The sequence below is a fragment of the Phascolarctos cinereus genome, unplaced genomic scaffold (assembly GCF_003287225.1).
Source record: "Phascolarctos cinereus isolate Bilbo 61053 unplaced genomic scaffold, phaCin_HiC Scaffold_726;HRSCAF=1367, whole genome shotgun sequence".
Lineage (NCBI taxonomy): Eukaryota > Metazoa > Chordata > Mammalia > Diprotodontia > Phascolarctidae > Phascolarctos > Phascolarctos cinereus.
The window spans coordinates 185114499-185132852 of NW_027556098.1; the positions used below are offsets into that span (position 1 = coordinate 185114499).

An 18354-nucleotide genomic window follows, 5' to 3' on the forward strand; every position below is an offset into this window, starting at 1 on the left:
TTAAAACCTTGCATAAGCATAGCCTTTATAGGCAAACATTGATCAAGGTTATTGTTTGAAAGTACCTTTTTTGTTCCAGTTAATATGAACTCTAATTTTTGTTCCTTTGTGTTTTGTAGTATTGCCACACATTTTTTATCAATCATTTCAAAAGTATTGTCTTTGATACTATGGAATCTTGTTATAATGTGTCTTAGAAAACATTAAGTGATCAAAATCTTAAATCACTATCCTTGCTGCAAAATGAAACAACATATTTAAGAGAAGCAGGAACCATTATACCACCTGAGTTTGAGTCTCACCTCTTACATATCTTGCCTGTGAGACTCTTGGAAGTTTAGGCAGCTCTCTAAAGCTTAATTTCATTGGTAGAGGAAGTTCCTCATAAAACACTCCCTGCATCAGTGAAATTACAAGTTTAAAGCAAAAGCAAAACATATTCATTATACCAAAGTAATAACTGATTCTTGTGAAGGCAATTCATTCTTGTAATTTAAAACTCCTTATTAATGTAGACAATGTGTTTGAGATTCGTATTAAATTCTTGACATTAGGCAGTCAGAAATTCTTAGAATTTTAAGTCATGTAATGCTATTATATAATTTTGATGATACTTATATATCACTGTTAAACTCTCTAATTCATTAGGTACTCCCTCCTCCAGCTGGCTATGTTCCTATTCGTACTCCAGCTCGGAAGTTGACAGCAACTCCTACACCTTTAGGTGGCATGACTGGATTCCACATGCAAACCGAAGATAGGACTATGAAAAGTGTTAATGACCAACCATCTGGAAATCTTCCATTTTTAAAACCTGATGATATTCAGTACTTTGATAAACTGTTGGTAAGTAAAAATAATAGAATTAGTGAAAGGCTTAATGTGTCCCTTTTAATTGTGGGGAACGGAGAATGGATGGTGTATAATGCATACTTTATCATCTTACCTTTTAAATTATTTATAAAAATTATTCTATAGGTGGATGTCGATGAATCAACACTTAGTCCGGAAGAACAAAAAGAGAGAAAAATAATGAAATTGCTTTTAAAAATCAAGAATGGCACACCTCCAATGAGAAAGGTGAGAATTAATTAAAAAAATCACATTATGGTGTTATTTAAGTATGATAGTTTATAATTATTCTTTCAATGGTCCCACCTAATTGTTGTATTATGCTTTCTTGCAGACAGAATTGAATGAAATTGATTTATTATGCAGGGTGAAAGATTTAGCTTTAAGATAGAAGAATCAAACTTCTTAACATCTGAAATGAACTTTAGGTTTTGTATTTTTTTTTTCTGGAGCTCTGAAGTTGCCTTTTAGAATATCATATGTATTTTGGTATTAATATGAAAAATAGAAAAGAATTGGAACAGAATTAGATGGTTGATGTCATCTGTCCTCTGAAAGGAGGAAGATAAACTTTCTGAAATTGTGGAGTCTTTTCTAGTATTGTTTATCACAAGTTGCACCAGAAAATCATTGGTTTTCATCTTTTATTTGGATACAATTGAATAGCTCATACATGCTAAATTCATTCTAGTGTTGTGCCTAAAATGCTCATGAATTGTCCTCCTTTTTGAAAAAGAATCATTAAAACCTATTTTCAGAAAGGATAAATTAAAAATAAAGACATTCTTTAACTTACTGCTTTCTTGATTTTAGGCTGCATTGCGTCAAATCACTGACAAAGCTCGTGAATTTGGAGCTGGGCCTTTGTTTAATCAGATTCTTCCATTACTGATGTCTCCAACGCTTGAAGATCAGGAACGTCATTTGCTTGTAAAAGTTATTGATAGAATTTTGTACAAGCTAGATGACTTGGTTCGACCGTATGTACATAAGGTTTGTTTTTCTTTTTTTCCATGGCTTTTAAAATTCGAATCTTTTCCATTGATTTATTTTCACATTTAAAAAATTGGGGAAATAGTATTTTTTCATATGTGTTCTGTAATGATGAAAAATGATTTAACTTGAATATTGTTGTGGTTTTGGGGTAAGTAGAATGACTTGGAATCAGGAAAACCTGGATTTGAATCGTGCCTTACTTTTTAGCTGTGTGACCTTAGGCAAATCACCTAACCTTTCTGTATCTCAGTTTTCTCATTTATGAAATGAGGTCATAAGACACCTGTCTTACCTATAAGATTGTCTTATGGATCAAATGAAGTGAAGTACAAAATGTTTTGCAAACCTTAAAGTTTTACGTAAATATTCACTCTCATCAATGATAAAACGTCTTTACAGAATAGTTGGGCAGATTATAAAAATGGTACCATAAAAACCTTTTATTATCCAGCATTCTCTGGGAATAATGCTCTAAGTACTTGAGCTTTTGTACTTCAGGTATAACTCTTTAGTAAACAGTTTATTTCTGTGTCTTCTTAAATGGAATAATTAAAAGATGATTTAACTTGATGACTCAGAACTTGTTATGAAAATAAGTTATACTGTGCTTTTAATACATTGATGTTCTTAGGGACTGTTGAAATTTATAAGGACAGTTTAATAAATAACCCCATCCCTGCTGTAGGTTTTTTCATTCTGACTTACTTTTTAATTGCTTTCTTGGCTGCCTCTTCCTCTCCCATCTCCATTTTTATTGTTTAATTTCTTTTGTCTTTTTTTTTTTGGAGTTCCAGATTCTCCCTTCATTCCTTTTCTTAACCATTGAGAAGGCAAGCAGTGATACTCATTATATATGTGAAGTATTGTAAAACATTTCTATACTAGCCAAATTTCATGTTTTAAATTCTATCTGGGGCTTGGTGAATGATACATAATTATATATATAATGTATAGAATGAGCTGATTATTGCTATAACACCTACTTTCTTTTCTTTACAGATCCTTGTGGTTATTGAACCACTATTGATTGATGAAGATTACTATGCCAGAGTGGAAGGCAGGGAGATAATTTCAAATTTGGCTAAGGTATTTCTTTATATCTTTGATACTGAATAAATTTTCAAGAAGAAAGCTAAATCTGGCCATAGGAAATGTGTGAATTTCAGAGGGTAGTTGCTCTTGTATTTAAATATAAATATTAATTAGAGGGAAGGAATGAATTAATCCACCACTTGTTCTAGGCACCAGAAAATTGTACTAAAGCAGGTTGGTGACTAGTAGGGGAGACAGCATTGTGTAATAGAAAGTGCATTGGGGTTGGAATCAAAAAGCCTGGGCTCAAGTCCTCACCGTGACACTAGCATTGTGTCCACAGGAATGCTAACCCATATCTGTGGACCTCAGTTTCCTTAACCATAAAACAATAAAGATACTCTCACTATCTACTTCACAGGGTTATTGTGAAGGAATTGCTTCATCAACTATAAAGTGCTAACGAAGTGCTTGAGGGATGTAATTGTTCAGCTTTATGAGTGATTTAACCTTTCTTTTAGGCTGCTGGCCTGGCAACGATGATTTCCACTATGCGACCTGATATTGATAACATGGATGAGTATGTCCGTAACACAACAGCTCGAGCTTTTGCTGTTGTTGCATCTGCATTGGGCATTCCTTCGCTGTTGCCCTTCTTGAAAGCTGTGTGTAAGAGCAAGAAGTCCTGGCAGGCTAGGCATACTGGTATTAAGATTGTACAGCAAATTGCTATTCTTATGGGTTGTGCCATCCTCCCTCATCTCAGAAGTTTAGTTGAAATCATTGAGCATGGTAAGTTGTAATGAATATGTTAAACGTTTTGAACTTAAAGATGTGACATTTGACTTAAAACTTTTGGAGGGGCAAATGTTGCTTTTGGGCAAGATATTGAAGGAAGTGTTTGCAAGGGTGAAAATATGATGGTATGTTCTTTGCTGTTATTGATATGTGCTTTTGAGCCTGATTAGTAGAGCTGGCTATGGCTCTTTCTGTATGTGTATATGTGTGTGTGTGTGTGTGCATATATTACCCACACAAGTAATAATTTAATCTAGGATGTACAAGGTCATAGTATTAAAGATGTAGAAGTAGTTATGCTCTGATGAGCTACATTTATTATGCGATCTTTTGGTCTATTGTTTGTCAAACTTCCTGCTTCACCTACCATCTGTGTATTTTGGTTAGACAATTAGAAGCAGTGTAGGTTTTTTGTTTTTAAACTTAATAGTCTTACGTTTCAGGTCTTGTGGATGAACAACAGAAAGTCCGGACCATTAGTGCTTTGGCTATTGCTGCTCTGGCTGAAGCAGCTACTCCTTATGGCATTGAATCTTTTGATTCTGTGTTAAAGCCTTTGTGGAAAGGTATCCGCCAGCACAGAGGAAAGGTATATCTAAAACTTAATTCTTTTCTTTTTCTTCCTTTTCAAGTTATAACTTGAGCCATAATTTTGTACTTACTTTTTTTTAAATTAAAACAGGGCTTGGCTGCCTTCTTGAAAGCTATTGGATACCTTATTCCTCTCATGGATGCAGAATATGCAAACTACTATACTAGAGAAGTGATGTTAATCCTTATCAGAGAATTCCAATCTCCTGATGAAGAAATGAAAAAAATTGTATTGAAGGTGTGTCATATTAATTTATCTAAAATGGGTTTGTGTCACAGTCTAAAGAGGAAATTCCAAAAGCATTAATAAAGAAGCCAGTTAGTTTTATAGTAGCATTTTCATTCCATTATTTATTAAATGTTGTTTCCTAGGTGGTAAAGCAGTGTTGTGGGACAGATGGTGTAGAAGCAAATTACATCAAAACAGAGATTCTTCCTCCTTTTTTCAAACATTTTTGGCAACATAGAATGGCATTGGACCGAAGGAATTATAGACAGGTAAGGTTTAGTTATGAAAACCATTGTGACATGTTGCAGTCATTCTTAATTTAGAATTGATAGTGGAGGGCATAGGGAGTCTGCCATACTTAATTGAATACAAAATTATATATCTGTAGACAGTGTATAAAATTTTCTCTTAGCTGAAAAAGTAGGTTTAGTAAAGTCATGCTTTACTCTTCGCTATTGTTTTTTTTGTCTAGTGCTTCATTTGAAAAATGAGGCATGGTGCAGTATTTTAAACAAGGTTTTCACGTACAGTATTTATCCTACATGGTTTCTGGCTTCCTTTTCTAATTCTACAACTTGGGGAACCATGTTTCCTCTCAAAATATGTTGCACGCACTGAAAGCAAAACTTTATTGTTAACATGTGTTTATCTAACCCTTGAAATGTGAGGAAAAAAAGGAAGCTACCAGTTTACTTTCTTAGTGATGTTTCACAAATGTCCTACATACAGTTCAATCTCTAGGGTTTTGGGTCTTTGCCTCAATTCTGGGCATTAGTTTAATATTTGCTGAGTGAAGGTTCTGGGCCATTTTAAAGATGAGTAAGAGATGAGGTACCCTCAACATGTAGCAGTTATCCTGGGCACACTTCCAAGGATTGGGGATTTTGTAAGCAGTAGATATTCCCACATCTGATACAGATTTCAGTCCCTGTGCGGTATAACTTAACTAGACATATTATAACTGAAAAATCCCTCATTTATGGATAACCCAGAGATTAGCTTCTCTGAACTTAGCTTGTCCTGGGACAATAGACAGTGCCTTGTATTTGGCACTTTTCCAGCTTGGCTAGACCTGCCAGAGCTGCTTCTTTGTACAACTATAATAAAAATTAGAATGTGATAAATGAATAGAAACACAAAGCAAACCCAGGGCTTGAGGAACAGGGGAATCAAAGCTCCATAAGAGTAGAGATTGTTCTGATCTTTGTATTTGTGGCCCTCAACATCTAGCAAGCACGTTGTCTATAGCAGTTAAGTGCTTGTTGATTGATTATTTTTAGTTGAAAGGAGAAGGGAAGGTTTCTTGTAGGAGGTAGAACCTGACCTGACCTTGAAGAATTGAAATGATTCAAAAAGCACTATTTTAGGTATAGGGATAGTCATGAATAAAAGCAGCGGTAAAAAGAGCAGAAATTGTGACCCTGGGCACCCCAATTGCCTCACCAAAAAAAACAAACAAACCCAAAAAACCCAAACCAGAAATTAAGACAGTGTTGAATACTCTGGATTTATTATTACATTGTACAATGCAAGAAGGGGTTGAGAGAGAAGTAAGAGATAAAAGTTGGGAAGTCAGGTTTGAACTAGATTATGGAATGCTAAGGAATTTGAACTGCATAGCATGGACAGAAGAAAGCCCTGATTTTTTTTCATATTGGGGAATGACTTTAGAACTGTACATTAGGACAATTACTCCTGTGTTAATGCATAGGATAGACTAGAGGATTAAGAGAGAATAATACAATACAATAATAATAATACAAATGAGAGGTGATGATGTGAACTAGGGTCATGATATTGAGTAATGAAGAACAAGAGATGGTAAAAGCAAAATGTCAGGACTAGGCAATGACTGATGTTATGGGGAAATGGAGAGAGGGAAGAGTCAGGATAACTGAAGCTTCTAGTTTGTTTAACTGAGACAGACATTGCAAAGTTATTATAAATTGCATTGAACAGGTACATATGCTGGTAGCCAATTTTCTTTATTAAATACAGACCCTCCCCCCCATGTGATATCTTGCTTTCTCCTAAAAGGAGAGTGCAAAAACAAAAATTTTTGATTAACCAGAATGACCAGTCACTTAGAAAGCATTTATGATGTGCTAGGCACTGTGCTAAAGTGATAAGATAAAAAGAAAGGTGAAAAGTCTCTTCCCTCACAGAGCTCGAATTCTAATGAGTGAGACAACATGGTAAATAATTAAATCCATACAAAATATGCTCAGAGTATGAGAGGATAGGAAGTAATCTCAGAGGGGAAGGCACTGGGCAGTTGGAGGAACAAGCTGAGGCCTCTTGCATAAGGAAGGATTTGAAAGAAGTCAAGGAATCTAAGACGCAGAAGTCAAAAAGGGCTAGAGAAGGGGAGCATTCAAAGTGTGGAAGTTATGCCTATGCAAAGACACAGAGATGGGAGATGAAATGTCAGGTTCAAGAAGCTGCTGGAAGGCCTGTGTTTGTAGAGGGGAATAAACTGTAAGAGACTAGAAATATGGGGTAAAGTTGTAAAGAGCTTTAAATTTGAAACAGGACTTTATGATTTACAAAAATCATTCAGCTGAGTGGGTGATAAGTGGGAGTGAGCAGTAGAGTGGGTGAGAAATGATGAAGGCCGGAATTGGGCTCACAACTAGGGTTGTAGCTTTGTGAATAGAGAGAAGAGGGACATATCTGAAAGATGATTCTGTGAAGGTAAAATCAACAATCTGGCAATGGGATTGGATATATAGGATGAGTGAGTGAGGGTAACATTGCGTTTTGATGATACTTATATATCCTGTGATCCTGTGTGACTGGGAGGATGAATATTGTCCTTGATAGAGAAGTTTGGGAGAAGGGAAAGTTTTGAGGAGGTATGGGATAAGACAGAGTGGGGCAGGGAGATTGAGTTCTGTTTGATCATGTTGAGTTTGAGATGCTTCCAGGATAATCAGTTCAAGATATCCAATAGGTAGTTGGAGCTTAGTGAAGGGAGACTAGAGCTGAATCTGTAGGTCTGAGAATCATCTTCATAGATATATTGAACTTATGATTGTTGAGGAGATCGAATGAGATAGTACAGAAGGCAAAGAGAAAGCATCTCAGGACTGAATGTTGAGGGGATGCCCATGCTAAATCATGCTAAGTGAGCGTTAGATGGATGAAGAATTAACAGGAGATTGAGAAGGAATAGTCATTGAGGTAAGAGAACCATGAAAACCTAGAGAGGAAGAAAGTATCTAGCATGAGACAGTGATAAAAGTGCCAGGTGCTGTAGGATGGAGAAAAGACCATTAGATCTATCAGTTGAGATCATTAGTGACTGGGAGAGAGCAGCTTCGGTTGAATGATGATGTGAGAAGAAAGAATGCAGAGGATTTACAGGAGATTATAAGTGTGTTCTGAATAAACAACGTTCGGGTCTTTGTGCAGAGCTTAGCATAGTGCCTCATTACATAGTATGCACTTAGCAGATATTTTTTATTGATTCAGAAACATAGTGGACCATTCTTCATAACACTAAAGTTAGATAAATCCTTACATAACCTATATTGCTTAACCCAGTAGGCTGAAGGGGGAAAAAAATCTCATTTTTTATTCTTAAACTAAGTGTCTTCTTTTTCTTTTCACATCTTATTCAGGAGATCCTATTTTTTCTATGTGTCTGAAATCTCAGGGACTTAGGGAACCACAGGAGAATTATTGTCAAGATGCCTTTAGCCTTCATTTCCTTAAAAAAAAAATTAAGAATGTTTAAGAGCTTGCCTTTTCTCTTTTCAGTTAGTGGATACCACAGTGGAGTTGGCGAATAAAGTAGGTGCAGCAGAAATTATTTCCCGGATTGTGGATGATCTGAAAGATGAAGCTGAACAGTACAGGAAAATGGTTATGGAAACTATTGAGAAAATAATGGGGAACTTGGGTGCAGCAGATATTGACCACAAACTTGAAGAGCAACTTATTGATGGCATCCTTTATGCATTTCAGGAACAGACCACAGAGGTAACACGTTTAACTTGTAAGAAAAATTTACCATCTTACTCTTTTAAAACTTATAATAGATGTTAACACTTAAGTGTCTTACATTTTTATGCAGATATAAAAAAAAATGAAATTAAGATAACAAAGGCCTCAAAATTCTTGTTTATTTAAAGTTTTCTTGTGATAAAACTTAAAATTTGAATCTGCCTTTGTCTTTATTTTTCCATCTTTTAATAAAGGTCTTTCATTATGTAGTTTTAAGCCACAGTGAACCACACCAATAAGAGCACTTGATCTAGGGTCAGGAAACCTAAGTGCTAACCCTTGTTTTGACGCTTCGTAGTAGGTGGGTGAGCTTGGGTGTCACTTAATCTCAGTTTCAGTTTCATTGTCTGTAAAAAAGAGCTGAAGAGTTCTCTATACTTCTTGCTTTGGAGTTGTTGTAAGGAAGTCACTTTATAAACTTTGAAACACTGTATAAATATGAGGAAGAACCTTTAATGATAAGGAAATACCTGAAATATTCATTTAATCTATTACTGTTCCATAGTGTAAATTAACTGCCTTTTTTTTTTTTTGTAAAGGACTCTGTGATGTTGAATGGTTTTGGTACAGTAGTCAATGCCCTTGGCAAAAGAGTCAAACCATATTTGCCTCAGATCTGTGGTACAGTTTTGTGGCGTTTGAACAATAAATCAGCCAAAGTCAGACAACAGGCTGCTGACCTCATCTCTCGTACTGCTGTTGTTATGAAAACTTGTCAGGAGGTAATTTTTTTCTTACATTTCCCCCCCCTTTCCCCTTCCTCTTATATATAAAATACTAAGTAACTTTGGTATCTGATTCTAAATTATATTTCTTTATTTTAGGAAAAATTGATGGGACATTTGGGTGTGGTCCTGTATGAGTACTTGGGTGAAGAGTACCCTGAAGTATTGGGAAGCATCCTTGGAGCACTGAAGGCCATTGTGAATGTAATAGGTATGGAATTTCGGGAAAATGTGAGCTGTATCTTAGCCTTATTGATTTATCAGTTGTTAATTTGCACTCAAGCATAGTAGTTGGGACAGTAACTCCCACTTCTGGTTTTGAACACTTAATGGTTGCTCCAAACTAAATAAGGAGGCCATGAAATTATTACATCTCCAAAGGAAAAAAAAATTTTAGGTTAGTATAGTATGTTAGAATAGGAAGGGGCTGTTCTAAATTTGAAGAGGTTGGCATTATAGAATTTAGATCCTTCAGAAAATAGTATCCTATCAACTTCTAAAATCTCATTTTAGCTTTAGAACATAATATTAAAGAGCATTAAGACAACTCAAATAAAGTTAGCTTTCCAGTTCATTTGATTTAATTAAGAGATTATAAAATCATTAATTTACAAGTTACTGTTTCTTTACCTTTAGTCATCTCCTTAGCTTGCCTGGTAGATCTTTTAAAATAATATACTGTTAGTTATCCCAAAGGAAGTATCAAAAATAAATGCAGCAAGCTTAGAGTGAATGAATTTTAGAAAGTGGAGAATGAGGATGAGCTTTTAGTAAGAGAGCAGTATGATGAAGCAAGATAGCTTTCCCGATAATAATAATAATAACTCACATTTATATAATGCTTTAAGGTTTTCAAAGCGCTTTCCTCACAACAACCCTATGAGGTAGGTAGTGCAAGTATTATGCCCATTTTACAGATGAGGAAACAGGCTCTGAGAAGGTAAGTGACTTGGCACCAGCTAATAAGCATCTAAGGTGGGATTCGAACCCAGGTCTCCTGATTCCAAGTCCAGCCCTCTAGCCACTGTGCTACACTGCATTTCTTTCACTGTTTCTCTTCATTATGTTTGAAGTAAAGCTACTGTCAGAAGCAACCCATTCAGGGTTTCAAGGGGCCCCAAGTAACCTCCATGAAGGTAGTCAGCTATGGGCTGTGGCAGCTACTCATCCTACTAACTTAACAAAATATATTTGTGGAAGGTTAGAGAACTAAAACACTGCATTGATAAATAGGCATATGATCCCCAAATCAATTAAGCCCTTTAAACTTGAAAGATTCAATTTGTTGAGGGATAATCATTTGGCTCTGGTGTGCATGGGGTTTTCAAACCTTATGGTTTGCCTGGGGAAAGTGGGAAAGACAATGGAGAGCAAATTGGTCAGAGCAAAAAATCTTTGAGTGAGAGCAAGAGCCCCTGCCAGCTGCCTCCTTTTTTTCTCTCCATAGGTTTAAATACCACCCAAGTATCCCCTGCATTGCAGGGAGACTGGAGATCTGTTTGTTTTGCAGTTAAAGGGTAAGGGGGCCCTTTCTGAAATTTTTACTTTAATTTAAACTTCTACCCCTGGTTTGAAGTAGTAGTGTTCTTTTCCAGATCATTAGATAGACCATTGTTTCAGTGTCAATACAAAAACACATTCCAAAACCAAATACACTTTTTTGGGGATTGTTCACCACTTTGAATTGCCCATCTCACTGATTTTCTTTCATTTGATGTGCATAGTTGAAAGTTGATGGCAAAAATGAAATTTAAAAATCAGTGTCTGAAGTTCTCTATAGGTATTTGAAAGTCTTATGCCTAGTTGTATACACAAGTTGTTCAATAAAGGGAGAAGTAAATAAAAATATGTTTCAAATATTAATTGAGTGTTTATTGATTTTCATTAAATAGGTATGCACAAGATGACTCCACCAATTAAAGACTTATTGCCCAGGCTTACACCAATCTTAAAGAATAGACATGAGAAAGTACAAGAAAACTGTATTGATCTTGTTGGACGTATTGCTGACAGGTATTGCTAAAAGGCTTAAAAGTTTTTTCCTTTTAAAACCGTTCTTTTTAGAAGTTAGCTTTAAATAATAATTTGTTGTTTCCTAGAATGTATAAAATAGTTTACTCATTCATTTGTTAAAACTAACCTTATGTTGTTGAGGTCAGCTGTATTATCAATCCATTAAGGATTGATATTGTTGAGCAGTTTTTCTCTACTACTCAGTTTCAATTTCAAGAACTAACCAGATTTTTCATTTGTATAATTTTGTTGATTACTGATTGGCATTGAGTTAATTAAAATATGTGACATTTCGAGAGAGAATTGCATTTGTTATCTTGGACAAGTCACTTTAACCTCTAGTTGCAGAGATGTGTGCTGGCCCACATCTCTGCAACTAGAGGTAGGGAGTTTCCTCACCCAATTGTTCCTGTGCTAGTGAAAGCACTGATCTAGTCCCCTGTCTCTCTCCTACCCACTAGTTCAGGAGTTCTTCACCTGAGATCCATGAATTTGGGGTTTGGGTTTTTTTGAAATTTTGATAACTACATTTCAGTAGAATTGGTTCCTTTTGTTATCCTGTGTATTTTATCTTATGTGTTTAAAAACATTATTTGAGAAGATTAAACTTTATCAGGTTGCCAAAGAGTTACATGAAACAAAAAAAATGTTAAGAAGCCATAGCTTAATTGTTGACCTAGCCAGTGTTATCTCTTGAAGCCTCACCTTCATTATTATGGGATCATTGAAAGCATCTACAGGCTTAGCCTCCTCTGGCATCCAAGGAGCAATACTGCAGCCTTTTAAGATGATTGTCCCATATGTATGCCAGCTAGGCACTGTTACTTCCATTGTGCTGGTGGCTCCAGTAGAGTGGGAGCTGGTGGGTGACTTAGATGTTGTGTGTATATATGCACTCCTTTACCCCTAACTCTACCCCATATCCCACACATGGCTAGATTAATTAATATTATTAATTGCACACTGTCTTTTTAAAGACCTAAGGAACCTCATGACCCAAAGATACCAAGAAAGGGGCCACAATAATTTTAGATGTCACATGTCTTATATCCTGCTTTTCAAAAGGTTTATTCTTAACAACAGAATATCTAATGCCATGTTTTGTAATCAGGGGAGCAGAATATGTCTCTGCAAGAGAATGGATGAGAATTTGCTTTGAACTTTTAGAATTGTTAAAAGCTCATAAAAAAGCTATTCGGAGAGCCACAGTCAACACATTTGGTTACATTGCAAAAGCCATTGGGTAAGTAATAATTTATTTTTTCCCATTTATTATAAATTCCTTGTGATATTTCAAACTGGTCATATGTTTACATATTTAAGATGCTGAATACTTTATTAATACGTATTTTTAAATAGTTAAAGTTGAGAAGGCACTTTTACTTTACTTTCCACTGGCATTTTCTAAAATATCTTACTTTTAAATTTTAAGTAAATTTAGTTGGGGGGGTGTTTTATTTAATTTTCTATAATTACATTCAAATTTTAAATTTTTTTATACTTATTTTTAAAATTTTGAGTTCTAAATTTTCTTCCTCTTTCCAGGCCTTTCCCCACCCATTGAGAAGGCAGGCAATATGACACACATTATACATGTGAAATAATGGAAGACATTTCCATATTAACTGGGCTGCCTAGAAAAATGAAGAAAGATTTTAAAAATATCTTTAATTTCTGTACTCTCAGGGTTCATCAGTTTGTTGAATGTATTTTTCTTGAATTACAGTTGAAATATATTTCAGGCTTGTGGGTATTTTGTTTTACACAACCAAAATATCAGTCTTATTTGTATTGAACAGTGCCACAATTTCAGGTCTTGTTCAGCAAACATTTCTTTAGCACCTACAGTGTGCTAAGTTCTATATTAGACTCTGGGGATATAAAGGTAGTCCCTCTCCTCAAAGATTTTATATTCTGTCAGAGCAAAACACTTTCATTCAGAGTAAATGTAAGGGGGCAGCTAGGTGGCACAGTGGATAGAGCACTGGCCCTGAAGTGAGGAGGACCTGAGTTCAAATGTGGCCTCAGACCAAACACTTGCCACTTTACTAGCTGTATGATCCTGGGCAAGTCACTTAACCCCAGTTGCCTAAAAACAAAACAAACAAAAAAACGAGTAAATGTAAGGCAGTTTCTGGGAGCAAGAACAAACAACTGGGGAAGAATCAGGAAATGTCATTTGAGAGTGGTGCTTGACTGAAACTAGGGATTCTGAGAGGCAGAAGTGAGGAGAGGGTGTATTCCAAGGATGGGCAATAGCCCCTGCTAAAGTGCAAAGGTCAGAGATGCAAGGTTCTTTGTGAGGAACAGCAGGCAATCCCATTTGTCTGGCCAAGGAGTGCTTGGGGGAGTAATATGGGTTTGGAAAGAGAGGTTGGAGGCAGTTGTCTGGAGCTTCAGATGCCAAGCAGGAGTGTATATTTGATCCAAGTGGTAGGAAAGAATCACTGGTTTTTATTGGGCAGGGAATGACATGGTTCTGAACCATACTTTGACAGCTGTGTGTAGAATGTGTTGGAAAGGGGAGACACTTGAGACAGGAAACTATTGCAGTAGTACCTGCAAGGTATGGTAATGGTTTCAACTAGGCCAGTGATCATATCACTGAAGAGAAGGGGACTCCACAGATGGTGGAGTTGGAGTCAGTGAGACATGGTAACTGATTGCATATGGGGAGGTAAGGGAGAGGCAGGAGCCCAAAATGACTGCAGAGTGGCTTACCAGGTGACTGGAAAGATAATGGTGTTCCCCACGGAAATAGAGAAGTTTAGAAGAAAGGTGAGTTTAGAGGAGGGATCATGAGTTTTGTTTGTATGTGTTGAGTTTAAGAAATCTGTGGAACAGTTCAGAATGTCTAATAGGCAGTTAATGATACAAGACTGGAAGTCAGGAATTATTCTTCAATGTTAACAAAAACCATGACAGTAAATCAGTTTATACATGTGACTAAGATCAAAAGAGATGCATGTTCTTCTGTGTTAATGTTCACTTAACCTTATCTAGGGTTATAAGGGGGCTCTCAGTTTGTCCTAGTAGCAACAAACTGAGAAAGATCTTGCACAAAGATGAAGTGTAGATCCTAAGGGTCATCTCTGCCTTAGTGACATAGTGTGTTTACAAGTATGAGGCCATGGTTCATTGACACAGTTCTTACTCATCAAGTTTTATTTTAATCCCTCCCAAAGGGCATTTCCACAATGTCATTGTTATCTTACTAAAATATTAGCTAACATGCAACAAATAGCTACTGATGACTTTGTACTGACTAGTTAACCGTTCTTAATGTCTTGCTTGAGAGTAGAAGGAAGAGGAAAAGGAGAAAGAATTGCTTTCTCTCTGCTGAGATATGGTACTGGTACCATTACCAGTTGCTTTAGAGACCATGCAGACTTCTTGCCACATGTTGCCAACCACTAGTTCAAATGCTCTGAGTTATAGACTAAATTCATTGTAAACATTTTCTTGGTCTTCCAGTTTAGAAATGAAAACTTTTGCTACATTTTAAAAATGGACCAATCACATTAAAGCAACTTTCCTTAGACACAGACAACAGTATTAAATTACATATTTGTATTTGAAGAGAGGCTTTTAGAACCATAAAATCTTAGTCTTAGAAGATACTTTTGAGGTTATCTAGGTCCCTTCTTCATGCATGAATATCCTCTTCGATATCTCTAACAAGTGGAATATTAACTAGGATCTATGAAAATTTAAAGTATCACATCTTTTGTATTTCATTATATGTGAAATTCTATTCCTTTTTTTGTTTTTCATTATAGTTAATTTTGATGCTAACAGTTTGCTGCTATATTTTTTCCCAGACCTCATGATGTATTGGCTACACTGCTAAACAACCTCAAAGTTCAAGAAAGACAAAACCGAGTATGTACAACAGTGGCCATAGCTATCGTAGCAGAGACGTGTTCACCATTCACAGTTCTGCCCGCTCTGATGAATGAATACCGAGTTCCTGAACTAAACGTTCAGAATGGGGTTTTGAAATCACTTTCTTTCTTGTTTGAATACATTGGAGAAATGGGAAAAGACTATATTTATGCCGTAACACCATTACTTGAAGATGCTTTGATGGACAGGTCAGTTTTTTGAAGTTATTAGTTTTGGTTCCTTTCTCTCTACGGCTGTTAGAAACATAAAAATTATATATGACTTGCTGCATAACCTCCTCAGTTTAGTCTGAAATAGTGAAATTAGTTTATAGATAATTTCATTTTAGGTGTTGTGTGTTTATTTATACACATACATATATCTTTATCTGGAGGTTTAACTTCAGAAAGCCTCAGCCGTTAGGAAGACTGTTTTGAACACAGAAGTAAAAGAAAAAACCTTTGAGCAATAAGAAAAACTTATCACCACAAAGTCCTAGTGTTTTGGGGTTTTTTTCCCCTTTGTCAGAAGGAGTGTGGAGCTAATGCCCAGCCAGTTGTAAAGTTCAAGTTACTAGTTTAATAAGTGTTGGGAAGCTGGATTAGGGGATCTGGGCCACTAGCTGATAAAGGAAGTGGTAATTTGAAAGTCATTGTCTTAGTCTGGGATTATTTAGCAGAGGAGTACCCCTTTGTACCTTGATAGTCCCAAAAAGCATCATTGAGAATATTTGATGGTCATCGTCGTGGTCCTTGTCATCAAGAGAAGGTTAAATTAATGTTCCCTATATTCAATAGTATAAGATTCTATAATTCCATCTAAATGGAGGACGAGAATAAGTATTTATTAAGCACTTAATATTTAATTATTAATATGTCTCAGGCACTGTGCTGAGTGCTTTACAAATATTATTTCATTTGATTCTTCTAACAACCCTGAAAGGTAGCTACTGTTACCTCAATTTTACAGTATTGCTAAAACTGGTTAGGTGATGCAGTGGATAGATCTGTGGCCTGGAGTCAGAAAGACCTGAGTTCCAATTTAGCCTCAGATACTTACTAGTTGTGTGACCCTAGACAAGTCACTTAACCCTGTTTGCCTCAGTTTCCTCATTTTTCAAATGAGCTGGAGAAGGAAACGGCAAACCACTTCAGTATCTTTGCTAAGAAAAGCCCAAAATATGGTCACGAAGAATCTGATACAACTGAAACAATTGAACAACAATAAAAATGGCCACGATGCAAAACATTTCAGTAATGAACTTAAGATATACAGAAACCACAGTTACGTGGAATACTTCATTTTCCTCTTAAGATTCCATGTAAATTAGAGTTTGTTTTGATTGAAATAAATTATAATTAACTGTAACTTTATTACTTAATGATATCAAACTATTCAATGAATATGTAAGAAATTAAAGAAATTTTTATTCCCTTGGCTTAGGAAAGCTATTGACTTTTGAAAGTCTATCAGAAGCATATAGTGTTTTAATTATCTCAGGTTCTAAATTTGTGAAGTTCAAATTTAATGAAGTTTCAGGATATGGTATTTCAATCATCATGCTATGTGCATTATTCCTGTTCTTTTATTAGTAGATTTGAAAAATAGTTTCTGATACTCATTTTTCTGACTTGTAATGAAATACTTCTGGTTTGGCGGGGGGAACAAACAGTTTTCAGGCATGCTGTGCTTTTGAGGTGAATTTAGTTCTAATGACAATAGTTCTAATGAAACAAAACTTTGCAGATAGAATGCTTTGATTGTCCTAAATAAATGTTGAATACATGGAATATTTTCTGCTATTAGTGTTCTGAATTAAGGAAATTCCTAATAAGCAGTTAGATGTTTTCTATAAAATGAAAACTGAATTTTGTTTTGTTACAGAGATCTTGTACACAGGCAGACTGCCAGTGCAGTGGTGCAGCACATGTCTCTTGGGGTTTATGGATTTGGTTGTGAAGATTCTCTTAATCATTTGTTGAATTACGTATGGCCTAATGTATTTGAGACATCTCCCCATGTTATTCAAGCAGTTATGGGAGCCTTGGAAGGCCTAAGAGTCGCTATTGGACCATGTAGAATGTTGCAGTACTGTTTGCAGGTATGTTAAAATTGAAAAATAATTAATTTGTGGTTTAACTTATTTAAATCAGTTTTCATCATGATGGAATTAGTTTGGTAAAAATTATTTACCAAATTAATAAGCTAATGTTCTTAATTATCCATAGGATACTGTATATGGACAAAGCAGTTACTTCATTAAGGAAAATGACAAAGAAATTGAATCTTGTCTGAACAATTTAGATTCTAAACTTTAGAAATTTGACTTATCCTTTGAGAAGAAAAAATACCCAGACTGCTGGATGACATTTTATATTTGAAATAGGCTTCTGAAAAGCAAATTACATCAGTATGTTGTTTGAAAAACTAAAGTGATTTTATTCTTAATTTATATTTTGTTTTTAGGGTTTGTTTCACCCAGCCAGAAAAGTCAGAGATGTTTACTGGAAGATTTACAATTCTATCTACATTGGTTCACAGGATGCACTCATAGCACATTATCCAAGAATCTACAATGATGAAAAAAACACCTATATTCGTTATGAACTTGACTATATCTTATAATTTTATTTGTTTTTGTGTTTAATGCACAGCTGTTCCACACCTTAAACTTGCTTCAATTCAGTGATGTAAAATTTTAAACATTGCAGATCAGTATAGAACTGGTCATAGAAGAAGAGCTAGAAATCCAGTAGCATGATTTTTAAATAACCTGTCTTTGTTTTTGATGTTAAACAGTAAATGCCAGTAGTGACCAAGGACACAGTGATTACACACAGTATACTGGAGGGATTTCATTTTGAATTCATCTTTATGAAGATTTAGATTTCATTCCTTGTGTTTAAAGGGGATGTTTATTTGAAAAATAAACATTTGTGTACAAAATGCTAATTTGTGTGTGTTTTTTGAACATGGAGACTTGTAAAATGAGGAACTTTGATAAAGTGTTGGTTTGTGTAGATTGAGTGGCACAATTTAACTTTCATCACCTAAATTTTATTTTAAAAAAAGGCAAGAAGAATGCACATTCTCTTAAGTGGTGACAGATGTTTGTCAAAAGTGATATAATCCCATTGTTCCTTCTTATTGCAGGGTGAGAGTGCTTTGGGAGTTATTCTGACTTTGAAAATAGCATAACCATTCAACCATGAAGGTTCATTCTTT

At 35.4% G+C, this 18354-nt stretch overlaps 1 protein-coding gene across 3 annotated transcripts in view; it reads left to right on the forward strand.

Moving 5' to 3' along the window:
• SF3B1 (splicing factor 3b subunit 1) overlaps positions 1–18081 on the forward strand; it is a 46550-nt gene extending 28469 nt beyond the window's left edge. The window contains exons 10-25 of one of the 3 annotated variants that reach the window (XM_020993516.2): positions 649–846; positions 979–1080; positions 1666–1845; positions 2848–2934; positions 3402–3672; positions 4122–4267; positions 4361–4507; positions 4642–4767; positions 8261–8482; positions 9046–9228; positions 9331–9442; positions 11124–11244; positions 12356–12487; positions 15066–15338; positions 17014–17230; positions 17596–18081. In XM_020993516.2, coding sequence (XP_020849175.1) covers positions 649–846; positions 979–1080; positions 1666–1845; positions 2848–2934; positions 3402–3672; positions 4122–4267; positions 4361–4507; positions 4642–4767; positions 8261–8482; positions 9046–9228; positions 9331–9442; positions 11124–11244; positions 12356–12487; positions 15066–15338; positions 17014–17230; positions 17596–17754 — 2676 coding nt within the window. In that variant the 3' untranslated portion in view covers positions 17755–18081. The other 2 variants (XM_020993518.2, XM_078146916.1) reach the window with 2 other exon arrangements.
• Positions 18082–18354: the final 273 nt, after the last annotated feature.